This window comes from Aquarana catesbeiana, linkage group LG02 (assembly GCF_042186555.1).
Source record: "Aquarana catesbeiana isolate 2022-GZ linkage group LG02, ASM4218655v1, whole genome shotgun sequence".
Lineage (NCBI taxonomy): Eukaryota > Metazoa > Chordata > Amphibia > Anura > Ranidae > Aquarana > Aquarana catesbeiana.
In genome coordinates, this window is record NC_133325.1 from 128,704,796 (window position 1) to 128,724,705 (window position 19,910).

General features: G+C 39.0%; 1 protein-coding gene across 3 annotated transcripts in view; it reads left to right on the forward strand.

The window, feature by feature from the left end:
- ZDHHC20 (zDHHC palmitoyltransferase 20) overlaps positions 1–19,910 on the forward strand; it is a 158,586-nt gene that overhangs the window by 128,485 nt on the left and 10,191 nt on the right. The window contains exons 8-13 of one of the 3 annotated variants that reach the window (XM_073613446.1): positions 701–736; positions 4,854–4,986; positions 9,438–9,564; positions 9,724–9,813; positions 14,467–14,582; positions 17,512–17,587. In XM_073613446.1, the coding sequence (XP_073469547.1) occupies positions 701–736; positions 4,854–4,986; positions 9,438–9,564; positions 9,724–9,813; positions 14,467–14,582; positions 17,512–17,552 (543 nt within the window). In that variant the 3' untranslated portion in view covers positions 17,553–17,587. The remainder of the gene's footprint in view (positions 1–700; positions 737–4,853; positions 4,987–9,437; positions 9,565–9,723; positions 9,814–14,466; positions 14,583–17,511; positions 17,588–19,910) is intronic. The other 2 variants (XM_073613445.1, XM_073613447.1) reach the window with 2 other exon arrangements.

Consider the following 19,910-nt stretch of genomic DNA (forward strand, 5'->3'; position numbering starts at 1 on the left):
CCAGCTTAACAGTTGCCTGTGTTGTTTAGAATCTACAAACCAGATGCAAACTTCTGATTGGTAGAAGTTTACAAATATTCGGGGTGCACACGGTAGTTTGTTTGTTTTTCATTCAACCCGCTGGCTGAATGGGAAAAAAAACAATGTACAGATTCCTTCATCTAACAAGCAAGGTCAATGCAGGAATCGCCCCGCCCTCCCCCTTTCCAGGACATTGCATTCCGACAGCCGGGACTCTCTGCTGTCAGAACACATTGCACCCACCTTTAGGTTTCAGATAGATGTAATTTTTCTTGTCAACACACTCCGTTCCTTAGGCCCCAGATGGCCAGTCATAATTCAGCTTAATCTTATAGAAAAGGATTGCATAGTGACCTATATCAGCTTTGTTGGTTTCCTTGTGATCTTTCCATTTTTTTTTCACTATTTTTATTCAACTGACAAAACAGAGATTTGGAAATTGTGTTTATCCTAATATGTCCTTCCTTAGCAAATCCAAAAAATAAAGGAATTATTCCCTACTTTTAGGATAGTGGCAATTATAATTGCTGCATCTGCAGTGTACTGGAAGCCCCTAGCAGCAGATGTGGAATTCTTAAATCTTGTATCACATTTACCTCTTCCATACATCCCTTCTCATACTGCCATCTACTGATCAAACCATTAAAATGTCTAATGAATTGTCTCTGTTTGTGTAAAGCTTTGCCGCAGCAAATATGAAGAGTCTTGTCCCCAGGTAAAATATCCAGCCAATGATTTATGTATGTCCATCCAAGATCCTGCAAGTAGTTCTTAAGGTGTATATGTTAAAGTATAACTAAAGGAAAAATGTTTTTTTCTTAGTTTTGGGTAGAGTACAGAGAGACTAGAACACCTGTCAGTTTGTATTGTTGTCTGTGTCCCCATTAGGGAGATTCACCCTTTCTATTTGTCCTGTTTACCATTGTCATTGAAAGTGAAAGTCAAATAAAATCCCTAATGTTGTGTTGTCCCCAGAAAAGTATTAGAGGGTAAATCTTCCAATGGGGACACTAGTTCTGGTAACCTGGGGGTCCCCAAGGAATTCCCTTAATTTGCAGGGATTTCCTCTCACTTCCTGTTTGGCTATGGGCAGGAAGTGAAGGGAAATCTCGAATTGTACACATGGCGAAAAAAATCTGACGGGTTATAACCTTCTCTTGCGCTATCCAAAATGTAAAAAAAAAAGTTTTGCCTATAGTTCTACTTTAAGGTGCTCATACATTATACAATTTTCTTATTCAATTTCCTTTACATTTACCTTCATCTATGTAGGAGTCTGCCTGATTGCATAAATTGAAAGTGTTTAGGTTTGAACTCATATTATATGCTATTGGTGAATCTAAAGAAACGTATATAATGTAAGGCCAGACATACTCATTTGCTGTGGTGACAGACTGTATTGGGGCTGAATAAGTTTGTCATTTAAGTATAAGCTATTGGCATTTATTGTCTTAATAAATGGGACAGTCTAAACCACAGTGATGATGTGCAAACTGTATTGACCCATAGCAACCAATTAAAAATGGTGCTATAATTTCCTATTCTTTGCATATTACCATTGTTTATGGAATAAGCCAGCTAATTTCAATATGTTTGTGAAATGATGGCTCAGACTACTTAATAGCTGCATTCACTGTATTTGGGCAGCAATACACTTTAAAAACCTTTCCATGCCAATCTGTAGTTTTCTAGGCGTTACTCAATTCAGTCCTGATGGATGATACCCTGTCTAGCTGGATCCATGAATTCCTTTCTCAAATGCCCCCACAGACTGTTTACCATCTTTATTGACTTGAGTTAGTCAAGCTAAACTTCAAAGGCTGTTCCCTCTTTTGAGGAGTATCAAGCAGACAACTTGGAGATATTTGAAAATGGGGAAGTTGTCTTAGTCGTAGAATTTGTTCTATGTACTTGATATGTTTATGTGAATATATAGTCGCTGTGATAAACTGCAAATTGCAGCATTGTGCATATATCTGGGGTTTCCTCCTGTGTCTGCAGTTTGTAGACCAATTATATCTATACATTTTTGCATATATACGTAATTTGTTTCCTTCAAAATTAAACTTGTCAACATTTTATTTTTATTTTCCTGGATATGAAAAGTAAGCATTTGAACCCCTGTTAAACTTTTATTGTTCTTCCCCATGGCTCCTTATTTCCTGTCTATTTGACAGGTGTCACTCAAAGAAGGAAGTTAGGTCCTACTGCTTAAACTTCTACACTAACTTGGAATTGGATATGTTTCTAGAAAACTATTTTTTTTTTCTGATCGCTATTGGTGGGTGTGTAATCAAGCCAGCTGCTACTGTCCTTATCTATGAAGGTAGCTGGTTTTCTGATTTGTACTGATCTGTTTCTATGGACCTGCACCTTGTTTGCAGCTTCACCTGAGTTTGTACCCAATACCTCTTTTAGCCTTACAATTGCATCCCCTGGTACATGTAATAACATTTAATACTTGTGCACATATGAAACACATAGTAGTAACGTTTTATTATGGAGCAGGCCATTCCTCTTGCTCGAGTTGTCAGACTGGGTACAAAAGCTGCACCACTGTGACATAATGTGGGAAATTATAATTGAAGTACATTTTGAAGTAGCCAAAGTATGTTGGCAAGCATATATCGGACTGTTTTGATAAAGCATATGATTAGCCATAGTTTTTGTTAACCTAACCCAAACTTAAGGTTCAGCACATGCATACAAACGTCTCCTAAATTTATGATTTGATCTCTTATACTCAGACAGGTGCCTACACTTGAACTTTAGTATTCTAAAGGGAGTTTTGTACTGTGGTGTTTCACAAGACTGATCTACACACAGGAAGCTATTCCACTGGAATGCCCCCCCCTCCCCCCTTAAGGTTGCATTTGGCCCCAAATACTGGTTTCGATATTAGACTGAAAGGCTGGGGCCAGGAGTGTAACCCATATGACAATGCTTTTATAATCGTTTTACATGTCAAATTGACCATTTAAAGGGGCAGTGCTCTGTTAAATTAGAATAGACTCCTTTATCATACTTATTCAGACCAACTCATGAAGATTTTTTAAAGTAATAGAAATACAAAAGTTGCCATTGCTGAGACAATTCTAAAAAATACTATTTGCCTTGGCTGTATCTGGCTTCCTGCTGAATTGGCCAAAATTATTTCCATGGGTGGTCTTGTTGGCACCATATGGCTCAAAGGAGCCAGACGAAAATGTTTCCATTTAACATCTCCTGCATTCAATTGGATACAGCCACTGTTTGGGTGTTCTTACAGATGTGGTTTCCAGCAGAATACAATAACTGGCACCGCATATTTGTCCATCCATGCTGTTTAGAGTGGAGGGGGAAATCAAGTGATTTGTCCTATTCAGCCTGTGAGGTTATAATATAATATGTATGACCAGCTTTAGACACTGACCAGGAAAGAGCATGTAGATTAGAAAGTCAGAGTGAAGTCAGAAGCATCTGCAGTTGGAGTTTCTATGCTGTAGGCTCCAGCTGGGGAGATCCTTGTTTCCTCCTTGCTGTTGTACTTTGATAGCCATTTTGTGATAGATTTTTTGGAGAAACTAGATTGTGTTTTTTTTCTACAAACTATGGTTATTTCATGCATTTTGTTGTAATTTCTCCTCTGTTTGGAGATGTGATACTTGGTGAGTGGGCACTATTGTTGTCCCGTTTTTCATGACCCTCTGGCATAGGTTACTACACCCAGCTGACCTGCCAAGTGACGCCATCTATTATATTCTTCATGTGTTTTGGCTTTACATATGGTTTTTCATTGTTTCCATGAATATGCTTTTCCGCACTACACCCCTGAAGAAAGAAAGTCTGAAATGTGTCGGATACTCCTCTGCTCACTGGGCCCTTTTAGAGGCCTTTTCGCATGTGATGGAGAGGATATGGATTAACCATAATCTACGCATGGTTCATTAAGATATATACCATTGGTTCCATGTCTTCAAAGCCATATAGTTGCTTTTATTGTGTATTTTTTTTTAATACTGTAAAAAAGAGTTTTGTACATTTTTTTTTTTTTACATACTAGAATTGTGTATACCTTTAAAGTACCGAGGGAATTTTGTTTGCTTTTGTACAGTTATTCGGGATGGTGGTAAACCTTATTCTTCTGATGACACCTCATTTGCACTATAATAAAGTACAAAAGGTCTGAGTGGGCCCGTTAGGGATATATGTAAGAAAATACAGGACCTCTATAAGCTCTTGTCTTCTCCCCAGCTTGAGCAGGTTTAAAGCATGAACTTGTCAGGTTAAGCAGGTTTGCGCAAGGCAAGAAAAGGCTGTTTTCCCCAGTTTTTCATTGCTGACACTGGACTGATGTAGTGGAGAGGTGGCCATGCATACATTTTCAGGATATCAGATCTTGCACTAAATTTCCCCTTCTTTCCCGAGAAGATACATACACAGTAATATATTGTTATTTCATTATTTTAACAGGTTTTGTTTCTCCTTTTAAACCAGAGTTAGTCTTACGTGGTACAGATTATAAGCAATTAGACATGTATTTTCCTTAATATTTTTACTCATACCCCACTTTAGAAATCTGGCAAACAAGAAATGTATCCAAATGGGTGCTTTTTGCATCTTCTTGGGTCCCGATTGTTATTTCTATGTTAGATAGTGTAAACTATTCAAATTAAAGGAAGCAGATTAGGGAATATCTTTGTGTACATGTAAAAAAACTGCCCCTTTAAAGTATTTGAATGTGTGCCATCTATATGTGTGAAAGCCATGCTCATACATTTTTTTTTAATATTCAGCAAACTGAATTCCTCACTGCCTTTCATTTTCAATAATGCTACCTCTTCTTTTTATAGAATGAGTTACCAGACACACGTGCAAAGTTCCACGTCCTTTTCCTGTTCTTTGTATCGGCTATGTTCTTCATCAGCATACTGTCCTTGTTCAGCTATCACTGCTGGCTGGTTTCAAAAAACAGGTCAACTATAGGTAACATGTTAATGCTAAATATCTTTTTTTTTTTTTTTTTTTTTTTTATATCTTTATACAACATCTGAGGGATAGCACAGTTAGGACCGGTTCACACTGGTGCGACATACGCTCCGACTTTAAGAGCACTTGTCATATGATGTGTATAAATCAATGATTCTTTATGAGAGCCGTCGTCTTAACTTGTCCGATTTTTGGAAAAGGTTCCCGCACTACTTTGGTACGACTTTAGTCCAATTTCAGCCTATTATATATCATTGAAGTCGTATCCAAGTTGGATCAGCATCTCTTGTGACATGCGACTTGTGCTTAGAGGCAATGTTAGCATTGCAAATGTATACAATTAAAAAAAATCCATACCAGACTATCTCAAGTTGTATCCCGTTCATTAAAGCCTGACCGATGTTGCAGGGTAAAATCTGATCAGAAGTCGTAGGGCTTTCATGTCGGAGCAGTGTGAACCCAGCCTTACTCAGTATTTGTGACAATCCACTATTGATAAACAATCACATGATAAGAGGAACATGTAACAACACTCCTTCCTCACCCTTTGAGCCATTCCCTCCCCACAATATCAGTGGGGTAAGGTTCTTCTCAGTGGATTACGAGTGAAGGTGCACCGAATGGGAAATTTTTGGAGCCTAAACCAAAAATGCAGGATGCACATGACCAAAAATGACCTTTTTATTTATATATATATATATATATATATGTATATATATGTATATATATATATATATATATATATATATATATATATATATATATATATATATATATATATACATATACACATACATATACACAGTGGGGGCGGAAAGTATTCAGACCCCCTTAATTTTTTTACTCTTTGTTATATTGCAGCCATTTGCTAAAGTGATTTAAGTTCATTTTTTTCCCTCATTAATGTACACATAGCACCCCATATTGACCGAAAAACACAGAATTGTTGACATTTTTGCAGATTTATTAAAAAAAAAAAAAACTGAAATATCACATGGTCCTAAGTATTCAGACCCTTTGTTGTGACACTCATATTTAACTCATGTGCTGTCCATTTCTTCTGATCATCCTTGAGATGGTTCTACACCTTCATTTAATTCCAGCTGTGTTTGATTATACTGATTGCACTTGATTAGGAAAGCCAAACACCTGTCTATATAAGACCTTACAGCTCACAGTGCATGTCAGAGCAAATGTGAATCATAAGGTCTAAGGAACTGCCTGAAGAGCTCAGAGACAGAATTGTGGCAAGGCACAGATCTGGCCAAGGTTACAAAAACATTTCTGCTGCACTTAAGGTTCCTAAGAGCACAGTGACCTCCATAATCCTTAAATAGAAGACATTTGGGATGACCAGAACCCTTCCTAGAGCTGGCCGTCCGGCCAAACTGAGCTGTCGGGGGAGAAGAGCCTTGGTGAGAGAAGTAAAGAAGAACCCAAAGATCACTGTGGCTGAGCTCCAGAGATGCAGTCGGGAGATGGGAGAAAGTTGTAGAAAGTCAACCATCACTGCAGCCCTCCACCAGTCGGGGCTTTATGGCAGAGTGGCCCGACGGAAGCCTCTCCTCAGTGCAAGACACATGAAAGCCCGCATGGAGTTTGCTAAAACACCCGAAGGACTCCAAGATGGTGAGAAATAAGATTCCCTGGTCTGATGAGACCAAGATAGAACTTTTTGGGCTTAATTCTCAGCGGTATGCGTGGAGAAAACCAGGCACTGCTCATCACCTGTCCAATACAGTCCCAACAGTGAAGCATGGTGGTGGCAGCATCATGCTGTGGGGGTGTTTTTCAGCTGCAGGGACAGGACGACTGGTTGCAATCGAGTGAAAGATGAATGCGGCCAAGTACAGGGATATCCTGGACGAAAACCTTCTCTAGAGTGCTCAGGACCTCAGACTGGACCGAAGGTTTACCTTCCAACAAGACAATGACCCTAAGCACACAGCTGAAATAACGAAGGACTGTTCTTGAATGGCCCAGCCAGAGCCCTGACTTAAACCCAATTGAGCATCTCTGGAGAGACCTAAAAATGGCTGTCCACCAACGTTTACCATTAACCTGACAGAACTGGAGAGGATCTGCAAGGAGGAATGGCAGAGGATCCCCAAATCCAGGTGTGAACAACTTGTTGCATCATTCCCAAAAAGACTCATGGCTGTATTAGATCAAAAGGGTGCTTCTACTAAATACTGAGCAAGGGGTCTGAATACTTAGGACCTTGTGATATTTCAGTTTTTCTTTTTTAATAAATCTGCAAAAAATGTCAACAATTTGTGTTTTTCTGTCAATATGGGGTGCTGTGTGTACATTAATGAGGAAAAAAATGAACTTAAATGATTTTAGCAAATAGCTGCAATATAACAAAGAGTGAAAAATTTAAGGGGGTCTGAATACTTTCCGTCCCCACTGAGTGTGTGTGTGTGTGTGTATATATATATATATATATATATATATATATATATATATATATATATATATATATATATATAAAATGTGTGTGTGTTTTTATATATAATTGTATTATATTTGACTTTTACATTAATATCATGAAGTAAAATGAATATGAATTTATTGTCGGCCATTATCGGCACTTTTAGCGCAAGAAAAGCTCAAGAAAAATGTATTACTTTAAATTCTATGTACGTCTTCACACTGGTCCGTTGCGCTTCCACTGTACGCACCGCCCAGTTGAAATGCATTGGAAACGCAGTAAGAACGCATCAATAACGCACCTGAGTTTTTGATGCGTTTTTTGAGTCGCATGACCGATGAAAACACACCATAAGCACAGTAAAATCGTGTGTGTTTTCGGTGCCATTATCAGAACCTTTTTCTGTTATGGCAAAATGCTCATAACACCATTTTCGGCCAATATGTTTCAGCAGCCGAAATTTCGGTGCATCACTAATTACGAGTGTGCTGATCAGCGCACTCATAGTCCATTCACACTTATTCCAGTTTTCTAAACGAAAGCTCGTACCAAGTTATGGGCAGGAAACTGGAGGGTGAGTGTGCAGGAGCCATAAAAGTAAGCAAGAGAGCAAGTTAAAGTGTTACCAAACCCTCAACAGTAAAATTAGTCTGTATATGCAGTAAAGCATGCTTGTTATACTCACTGTGGAACCTAAGCGGTTAATCCTCTGCATTGTGTAAAAAGGCTGTTTGATGCCTTATGCACAGATCCTCCCCTCCTTCCACTAACTCCAGACAAGGCCGGATAAAACCGTGTTACTGGAGTCAGGCTGCAGATGCTCAGTTTGGTGTGTATTGCTAGAGAGTTTTTTCTTTTTCTTGGGAGAGTGCATGTGATCAGCACACGGCCAATCAGCACTGTCCAGACAGGATCAGGGGTCCTGGATCCTGATAGGAAAGCCCAGTGCAGTGTGAAAACCCCCTCCCACAAGCTTTAACTAGGAACTGATAGAAGTCACAAGCCTGCCATATACTGCTGATGAGAAAAGGTATTTAACAGTTTATATTTACTAAAATAATTGCATTTCTATGTACGCTGGGAGACCAGATATAGTGAATGCAGGGTCCTGGGTTTAACACTTTAAGTGGGAATTCTACACAAGATTCATCTGTGTGAAAGAAGGTGGACAGAACCTATGGTATACCAATCCTTTGGGAACAAGCATGTCTTGACCTACTTCTAATTAAACAATTCTGCGAGCCTCCAGATTTTGAGTATGGTGGTGGAAGAATTGGGGATATTGAGCTTTTCGCTTCTGTTGATCACATCAGACTTTTCATTTTACATTTTTTTGGACTTGGTTCGTAAACTGTTTTCTCTTATGAGAATAAAAATAGTAGCTAGTTCCAACACTGGTTTATGCTATATCCCTATAATATCCTATACCTCTTACACACCAATCAGTACTATAAAATGACTCCTCTTAACCTCCCCTGTACCCCTTTCCCCTTCAGTTCAGTTGCTGAAATGGGACAAAATGTAAATATTGAAGCTTAGTCCTAACTCTGCCCTATGAATCGGCTTGTGGATGCTATTATGCTAAATATAGCCCTGCCTGTGCCCCCGAATATGTTAATGAGGAAGGAAAGGAAGTCTCAGGAGGCGCATATCACACAAAACCTTCATGTAAATGGTGGAAGCAGCCTCTGGCTCCACTCCCAACATATTTTGCCCCACCTATGGGGCTTTGTCTTGGGAAACTCCTGAGTATGTTGTTCAGACTTGGTAGAGATCTCCTTTAAATCCTTTGCTGATTTGACTTTTTGTAGAGCTGGGTGTAAACACTTCCCCTCAGTTCTTTAGGCAAGGTAAATGCCAAACATATGCCAGTAAAGGACATGCAACAAGATATTCAGACTGAAAAAAAGGAATGTTTTTAACACTTTTTTAAACATATTATTAGATTCTAGTACAATTTTTGTTTTTGTCCCTAATGTGTTTGCTTTCTTGTTTCCATTTTCTTCCATTGCAGAGGCTTTCCGTGCTCCATCTTTCCGAACAGGACCAGAAAAAGATGGCTTTTCTCTCGGCTTCAGCAAGAATTTGAGAGAAGTGTTTGGGGATGAAAAGAAATATTGGCTACTGCCTGTATTCAGAAGGTAAGGTTGCTGAGGATGCAAACTGGTGAAGATGTAGCTCTCATCAAAACAATTGAAGCCGTAAAAATAAAATGATGTGCGATTTGAAATAAACAATGTGATATGTCCAGGAGATTACTACTACTGTTTTATTAGTTTGTCTTCTGTCTCTCCTTCCAGCCTGGGAGATGGATGTTCTTTCCCCACACGCCTTGTGTTTGGAGACCCAGAGCAAAATGTTGCAGCAGTTCAAGCTGACATTGCTAAACAGTAGGTATTTTCTGATACTTTACCATTTTTTTAACAGGTAACATTTTTATTTGCTACTTTATAATTTAAAAAAAATGCTACTAATAGAAATGATTTGTTTGCTATGCAGGATATAAAAGATAGAGGAAAGAAAAATGGTTAACCAGTGATATGGATCTGAGAGTGTCTAGTATTTCAATATGGTGCATAAGGCATACTAAGTTGACGTGATATTGATTGAGTAGCCATTTTAGCTGACTTTTAGGGCTCTTTAAAGAGGACCTAAACTCAGTCAGGATTTGCTCTCATATAGAAAAAAACTACCTTTTGTCTTAATCTCCGATTGAAAAATAGCCGTGCATGTTTTGTAATAAGTGTAAGTGTAATAAGCGCTAATAAATGAAAATCGGTGTTGTGCAAACATAGATAAAATTTAACTTAACACAATAAACATAATATCAAACTTCTAAAGTGAGAAAGTGAGTGAAAAAACATCACTAGATAAACTAAAAGTCCATCAAACCCCATAGAGAAAGGGGCTAGGTAAAAAAAAAATATATATATATAGATAGCTATATATCTATCTATCTATCTATCTATCTATATATATATATATATATATATATATATATATATATATATATATATATATATATATATATATATATATATATATATACCGTATATATATACCGTATATATATATGCACCACATAAAGTTCAAAAGAAGGGGGAGGACAGGTTATCCCCACACCTATAAATTCACGATGCTTCCACCACCATGTGACACCCAAGTGCCCTCTTACCGGATCATATGGACTATCATATAGTATTATCAAATGTTGGCGGGGGGGGGGAGGCGGGAGACGCCAGTGGTATATCCAGTCAAGGTTGATTGATAGGAAATGTCAGATGTGGAATGCTCAATATGCCAATTCTTGGGTTCTCAGCTAGGGCTGCAACTAACGATTTTTTTTCATAAACGATTAAGCCAATTATTGTTTCGATTAATCGTTAATAACCTTAAAAAAAAGTGTGGTGTATAATTTAGTTAAAATGTAAAGTTTTTTTAAAAAAAGGCAATTTATGCTTAAATATCTCTATGCAGTGGAAAATATAAATAACCAACTATATGGTTAGGGAGCAGAATATCTAATCCACTCTGAGAATAACAGACAGAAGAGATATACTGTATATACTATTAGAGGATATATATATATATATATATATATATATATATATATACTGTATATACTATTAGAGGAGATATATACTGTATATACTATTAGAGGAGATATATACTGTATATACTATTAGAGGATATATACTGTATATACTATTAGAGGAGATATATACTGTATATACTATTGGAGGATATATACTGTTAGAAGAGAGATACTGTATATACTATTAGAGGAGAGATATACTGTATATACTATTAAAGGGTGAATCTGGTAAATATCATCTGACTCAGGTCAAATGTTTCTTATTAAAAAAACAAACAATGTCTTCCTTCAAAAAAAATTTAACTTTAAGAACGTTCATTCGATTTTCTAACTGTTAGTGAGATCAAGTCGACGTTCATTTTCAACCACAGTGATGGAAAAATTTGGAAATAGAAAACTTCTTGGTCAAAGAAATTTTCAGTGTATGTGGTTTTTGTTAAGAAATTACATTCCTTCTAAAAACAGAAATGTTAAAAACAAGTGAAAATTTCAAACAACATTCTTTCATTCAGTGAATGTACAAGGATTTTTCATCTGAAAATTGATCAGTGTGGCCAGCATTGATCTGTTTCTGCAGTGTGTTTTGATTTTTGCACGCGTGATTTTGCTGCGATTTGCGTTTTTGCTTATTTTTTGGCCAATTTGTTGTTAGGCAGATTAAAAAACACAAATTGCTGCACAAATGCATTACATGCTTTTCTGCAGCTTCTCCATTGAAGTATATTGAACCAAAAAAGCACCATTTTGCGTTTAAAAAAGTCCCTGACCCTTTCCAAATACGCAGCGGCTGAAAAAAGCATAGATGTGAACGTGTCCCATAGGAAAATATGTAAATGAACTGTAGTGCGTTTCTGAAAAAAGCACCAACAAACACATAACTGTGAAACTGGTCTAAGATGTTTAGTAACATAATGGGGTTAAAAAAACTAAAATTAGCCCTTAATAGTACAAAAAAAATCAAATAATCACTACTGTAAGGGGTTCTTTTTTTACTGTAGAAAGTAATATTTACAGTAACAAATATTTGCTCTTTTTGTACTATAAAGGGCTCATTTTATTTTTTTAACCTCATTATGTTACTGTCCGATTAATTAATTATGAAAATAGTAATCAATTAATTTCATAAGCAATTAGTAGTCGATTAATCAATTAGTTGTTTCAGCCCTATTCTCAACATGTTTGTACACACTTAGACAGTGGTGAACACCACAAGAACAGAGGGGTCCGGTTTCCCCCTGAAGGCATGTTGCTCGAACTTCATGTGCATGTTATGTGTCTAGGCACTTCCAAGCCTTGAGCCCAATAGTGGTAAATCTGCAGTCTGAAATATAATCTAAGTTACTGCTGCTTCTGACTTAGTATCGCAAGATTTGGTGTTGGATTTAGAGACAGGCATACACTTTTAAGTACACAATGGGGTTTATTTACTAAAGCTAGAAAGTGCAAAATCAGGCTCACTTCTGCATAGAAACCAATGAGCTTCCAGGTTTTATTACCAAAGCTTAATTGAACAAGCCGAGGTTAGAAGCTCATTGGTTTCTGGATGTTACTACTATTTTCACTGTTCTTGCTGGAGAAAAAGCTGTGATTCTAAATGGCACTCTGGCACACACATACAGTATAAAGACATCCCACCTTTTAGTATACCACAATGCACAGGTTTAATGCAGGGTCCCAAATCTAGTCAGATGATTCCTTTGGACAGCACAGGAAGATATTTTCGTGAGATTTGGGCTATTCAGTGTTCCCAGGATCTTGATTGAAGGATCGTAGAGTCCCCCTCTACAGAGTGGAAGTAGATGTAAGGTTTGTACATTTTTTTTTTTTTTTTTTCTCAATAGCGATGCAATATAGGAATAGGAGGCTTGATGTAATGACAAATACCTTGCATTTTAGTGCTTTAAAGTGCATTTCCACCTTTTGCAATTATATTTAAGACTACTAAAACACAGCAGTTCTAGCGCAGATCAGCTTCCATAGCCAAAATCAACGGTTCCATTTACATAGTCAAGAGCAGGCAATGTTATAAACTGGACATATCATAACAGAAAGCATACCAGCAGCACAGTAAATAAAACGCATTATACATCATAGGTAACTTCCTTCTAGCCACTTTTTTTTTTTTTTTTAATGTACATTAACATACAATGTGCCACTCAAGCCTTAAGATTGTTGTTTGTTAGGACAGGCATCTAGTTTACAGCTGATAGAGGAGATCTGCCAGCACAGTAAGACAGGGTCATTTATGGTAAACATAACTCATCAGTTTCCTCCTTAACATTGCATAGAAGGGGAAAACTAGGTAGGATTGTTCAGCAAGTAAAAAGATGAGCAGAAATGAAATTTTTATTTCTAAATTATGCTATGTGAATTGGGGAACGTATATAATTTATAATATAGGCCTCATCCCAATTCGACTGCAAAAGTGGAAATAAACTGCATGAGCATCATGGGAAATGTAGTTCCAAAACATCTGGGGTGCCAAGGTTGCCATCACTGCCCTAAAGCCTTCCGGTCATGGTTGCACACTGATGTAATTAAATACAATGCAGGACCAACAGCTCTCCATTGTAAGTCAGGACAGTGAGGGACTGCCCACGAGCTGGAATGTCAGAAAGCAGAGTGCCAACACCTGCTGGAGTGAGAAGTAAGGTAGATAATACAGCCTTTTCCTCTACCCCCTAGATTTAAAGAAGAGCTTTAGTCAGGTATGTGAAAATTAAAAGTCCGCAGCTAAAAAAAATCTGCTGACTTTTAATAAACAGACACTCACCTGCCCAGTGTTCACCCAAGCAGGTTTCTTCAGCGGTCTTTGGTTACCGACCCCGGTATTTTAACTGTGGCCAGCCGGCTGTGACTCCTTGCGGCTTCACAGCCTGCTGCTCACTGAGTATGCGCAAGCCGCTCTGCAGTTTGTGAATGGTCCCGCAGCACTCTGGGACCTGTGATGTCTCCCAAAAGGCTGTGGGCAGAGAGGGGTGAAGGCAATCCGAGTGGAAGTGGGAATGGGTATCTATCCAACCCCCCCCCCCAAAAAAAAAAAATCATCCTTATGATTTAGAAGAGGGGGGAGTAAAAAGAGTGGAAAGAATGGAACGTCCTGTTTTGGGTGACGTTGTGCTTTAAGCTGGCCATACACTGAATAATATTCAACTAGTCCAGCAGAGACCAGATAAAATTCAATCAGCGTGTGGCCTCCCCTGCTCGATAGAAGTCGATTATTTAATCACCTTTTGTTGAATGGACATGTTGGAAAAATTTTCTGATGCTCTGCAGCCAAAAGTTTTGGTGTTAGACATGGAGTTTGGCCTTAAAGCTAACAATGTCAATACATGAGAGCTCATGTATGGGCGTGAATTGAGCCTTATATGGACTTTACCATTGCATTGATGTATGTGTAATTGTTTTATGAATCTGAATCTACATATATTTTCTGTTTAATTTGCAGTGCAGGGCCAAGTCAACCTTTTCCAGCCAGGCCGCTGAGTGAGTCACAGAACAGGCTCTTGGGAAGTGACAGTCATTGGGCTGACGGGAGCGCAGGTGAAGATCACACACAAAAAGGTGAACTGGGAAGCCAGTTTTTTAGTTTGGGGGATGTTTGATAATGATCAGTCAGCATATCTCAAAACGGATATTTGTTGTTATATAATATTTGTTACACGATTGCTTAAGAGCCAGCCCTGTATATTATGTCGTTAGCATTGGTGCAGCATATTTGGTTTTAATACCTCAGTTAGGTTCTTTTTCTTGTCTGCAAAACTGTGCTAGGAAGCCTAACAGAAACATATGATGACATGGTTATGTTTTCTGCCATGGCCAATGGCCCGATACTTTTTTTTTTTTTTTAAACACATATTAGTGTTGTCTGTTGAACCTTCAGCCTAAGGGCTGGTTCACACCAGATGCGGTGTGATTGCATTGGGCAGCTGTTCCAGCACAGTCCCATCTATGTTGGGCAGCTGTGCAGCGGCCACCGGAGGCATGAGCCTGCTGCACAGCGGCGGGCACGATCGCCGCCGGCCACACTCGATCACCGCCGGTCACAGGCGATCGCATGCACCAGAGCCAGCACGGGGATTTGTGTGTGTAAACACACAAATCCCTGTGCTGTCAGAGGAGAGAAGACAGATCGTGTGTTCCTACAAAGTAGGGACATCGATCTGTCATCTCTCCTAGTTAGTCCCATCCCCCTACAGTTAGAACACAGTGAGGGAACACACAGTTGACCCCTTGATCGTCCCCTAGTGTTAACCCCTTCCCTGCCAGTGACATTTATACAGTAATCGGTGCGTTTTTATAGCACTGATCGCTCTATAAATGTCAATGGTGCCAAAAATGTGTCAGAAGTCTCCGATCTGTCTGTCGCAATACCGCTAAAAATTGCAGATCACCGCCACTACTAGTAAAAAAAAAATTAAAACGCCATAAAAATGCCATAAATCTTTCCCATAGTTTGTAGACGCTACAACTTTTGCGCAAACCAATCAATATACGCTTATTGCGTTTTTTTTTGTTTTTTGGGGGTTTTTTTTACCAAATATATGCAAAAGAATACATATTGGCCTAAACTGATGAAGAAATTTGTTTTTTAAAAAAAATTTGGGGATATTTATTATAGCAAAAAGTAAACAAATATTTTTTATTTTTTTTTTTTTTTAAATTGTCACTTTTTTTGTTTATAGCTCAAAAAATAAAAACTGCAGAGGTGATCAAATACCACCAAAAGAAAGCTCTATTTGTGGGAAAAAATGGATGCAAAATTTGTTTGGGTACAGCGTCGCATGACCACGTAATTGTCAGTTAAAATGACGCAGTGCCAAATTGTAAACAGTGCTCTGGTCGGGAAAGGTCGGGGCTGAAGTGGTTAAAAAAAAAAATGCTGTGATCCGTCAAACTCAGTGCATCATTACTGCGCTGATCTCAGGAGCATTGCACCATACACCACTGAGCTGCAGTGAAGAAAGCTAGTGTGAACCATCCCTAAGTTCTTATTCTTTCATTGAAATCAGAACTCTGTTTCGATACTTATTCTTGGCTAAACTCTAAAAGGTTTAACCAGCGCATCCGCATCACTAATATGGTTGGCAGTGGCAGTCCAGGTCTATTTTTCCATGACTGGTTACCTTTGAATGCTGTATACTGGTTCCAAGGCAGTCACCTCTCCAGCATAGTTGAACTGCTTCACTGCCCTAGAGTGATCCATAGTAGTACAATTGCTACTTCCATCAAAGACCGCTCAGATGGCTTTTAAAGGGGTTGTAAAGTCAGAAGGTTTTTTATCTTAATACAGTCTATGCATTGATAAAAAGCTTTCCGTGTGCAGCAGCTGCCCCAGCACCCCCTAATACTTACCTGAGCCCCATTTCTGTCCATTGATGTCAACAAGTGCCTCGGCCGTCCAAGACTCTCCCTACTGATTGGCTGAGACACAGTATTGGCGCCATTGGCTCCCGCTGCTGTCAATCAAAGTCATCCAATCAGGAGAGAGGGGGCAAGGCCAGGTCGTGGTTCCATGTCTGAATGGACACGGAGCTGTGACTCGGCTCAGGTGCCCCCATAGCAAGCTGCTTGCTGTGGGAGCACTTGACTGGAGGAAGGGGCCAAGAGCACAGAATAGTGACCCGAGAGAAGGATGATCCAGTCTGCTGTGTGTAAATCCATTGCACACAGCAGGTAAGTATAACATGTTTGTTATTTTAAAAGAAAAAAAAAAACAAGACTTTACAATCACTTTAACATGAAAAGAGATTCTCTTTAAATATAGGCATGCTGGTTGTGCCAGATTAATCGGATTAACTGAAAGACAATAATAGGATTTGTGCATATAGACTGGAGGAATGAAAAACATTCCTGTAATTTTCTACTTCAAAATAACACTTGAAATCTAGTTCATATAAGCTAGACAAACACCACAAGCCCTACTTACCAACCAGTACAAAATGTAATATCCTATAACCAGATTTCCATTTACTAAAGTCGGATTAGTGACTCTTGAATTCTGATCAAGGTTTCAGGCTACACTCTTCACATGTACTCCGCTTTTATTACAGTGTGTTTGGCCCGTGTTAAGTATTGCCTAATTACTGCACAGGATTTGTTTTGACACCGTTTCCCTTATATTAAAGTATCCAGGTATTGACCTGGACTGGAGGACAATGGTTGCGACAACGAAAGCGTTGTACGACCCTTCACACTGAATCGGACATCATTTCCTAAAACCACAGAAATGCATTCAACAAATCAACAATTAGTCAGGTGGTATGAATATAGTGGAAGATTCAGCCACATCTTCTTTCTCACAAATTTGTTTCCCAGAATCCTAGGGAAGGCAAAATATAGTTGTTGATATGTGTATGATGTCCTCTCAGGATTTTGTTAGGGTCTGACAATGGTGACATACTGTTTGATATAATTCATACATAATTGCAGTGTCTGGTTTCTGTAGTGTATTGGTGATTTTTTAAAATGTTTTCCTGTCTCTGTTCTTTAGAAGAAACTAGGAACCATGTATCTGTGTGCGTGGAGAGCTGATCATTGCTGCAGCCAGTCCTCAAACTGGGTAAGAGGTAACAGATTTTTTTTTTAATTTTACATTTTTATTTTAGTAAAAAAAAATAAAGAACATTACAAATCCTGTATGTAATAGGGGATCCAGCAGCCGTTAAATTTACAAAGTTACAGTTTACGTTTCATAGATGGTGCTTATTGGTATAGGATTATTACAATTAGAGATAGTAAACTACTAAATATAATGGTGGTTAAGCGAAAAAAGAAAGAAAATTAAATGTCATGAGAACAAACAAAAGTACACAAAGAGTATGTAAACGGAGTATACAAAATTTATTGAAATATAAACAATTAAAATTTGAATCAGTGGGTGGCTATAGACATCTGAATTACATAGATATGGCAAAAAACAGAAGCACAAAACTCGAGGGGCCCAGGGACTATCGTGATAGGGTCACCATGGCAAGTTACACGGACCACACCCCAATGGTCCGTGCGACTTGCCGTGGTGACCCTATCACAGTATTCCCTGGACCTCTCTAGAGTTTTTTTTCTTCTGTTTTGTCCTCCCCTACATATACGCCACCTATAAGTGAATGGACGCCAGTAGATCAATCAAACAGGAAGTCCTCCCCCCACATAACCCCTCCTACACAGGAATTACCTCAGTTTTTTGCCAGTGTCTGTAAGGTGGTGGTCACTGGTGTGATGCATGTGCTCTGGGAGCATACTTGGAGGTCTGGATGGTTCTATTTAGAATCATGGACTTCATTCGGATCCAGTCAGCTGTCAGCCAAAATGTATGGTACCCAAGCCTCATTGGATAGAAGAGAAGATTCTCAAGGTTTGGCTGTAATGCAGCCTTACAGGACTGGACCCTGCGTAATGGAACCTTGTGCAGAGTTTGTTTTGACCAAGGTGTTTTCCTGCAGGGTGCTATACAGGTCCAAGGGAGTGGACCACAGATTAAGTGGAACCCAGTCCGTGAAGGTCTTTTATGACAGAGCCCACCATGATGGGTGAAGGTTGGACTCCTGTTAGACTGGAGTCCAACCTCCAGTCTTCCTGTCCTGCGGCAGGAATGGTGTCTGCCTGTTGCAGTTTCTCTTAAAAAAAAAAAAAAAAGAGACCTGTCTCGTTTTTCTCCCGGTGGCCACTGGGGGCAGTGTGCTGTTGGTCATGCTCTGTGTACTTCTTGGGAGTATTGGGCTGCAGTTTCTCTTCCAGCCACTAAAGGGTGCAGGTTCGCTTAGTATGGCCTACTCCTGTATAGACAGGAAGTAGAATGGTGGTCATTTTTTGGTGGACCATGTGGGCTTAAGGATCAGCAGGGCCTCTGAGACACAATTTCAGCCCATGGCTACATAATTTTTAATATTATTAATAAGGTACTTGTATGGCGCCGTCAATTTACGCAGCAATTTACCTATACATTGTATATTCACATCGGTCTCTACCCTCAAGCAGCTTACAATCTAAGGTCCCTAACTCACATTATACTAGGGCCAATTTAGACAGGATCCAATTAACCTACAAGCATGTCTTTGGAGTACCTGGAGGAAACCCATGCAGGCACAGGAAGAACATGCAAACTCCAGGCAGGTAGTGTCGTGGTTGGGATTCGACCCTTTTTACTGCTAGGTGAGAGTGCTACCCACTACACCACTGTGCCGCCCATAATGAGTACTTCCAATGGGAGAGCTATGTGACCAGATAAGTCATAATTATATACTGCATAAAGGTATTCTTGTATACTTACTGCTTAATCGGGGGGGGGGGGGCGCTTGTACAACTGTCTGTCAATACACCCCTGTACGAGCATCGGTGCACTTTAAGGAGTTGTGTCTCCAGTATAGTGTGCGTTTGTTCTGCAGGAGCTTATTTTTTTCGCTGTTCTGAAGCAGCATAGAGGCTGCATTAAATGCATATGTGCTTGGCTAATCCTGCAAAACTAGTATGGGGCCTGGTGCAGTTGAGCAGGTGCATGCTTGCAAACTGGCTTAAAGGCATGTTTGCATGTTTGAAAAAAAAACACATGTTGCATGTTTGAAAAAAAAACACATGTTGCATGTTTGAAAAAAAAACACATGCTGCATGTTTGCAAAAACACATGCTGCATGTTTGCATAGACACATGGTTGCATGTTTGCTTACTAACATAAACACGTTTGCATAAATGCATATTCTATAAATGCATGTTTACATAACTTGAACTGCGTACATATGTGGTTTTTTTTTGCATTGAACTGCATAAATATGTGCTTATTTACATTTAAACTTTATAGATATGTGCTTATATGCATTAAGCTGCATACATAAATGCATGAACAGCAAGAATACTTATATACCTGTATGTGTTCATACCTAGGTACCTGCATACTTG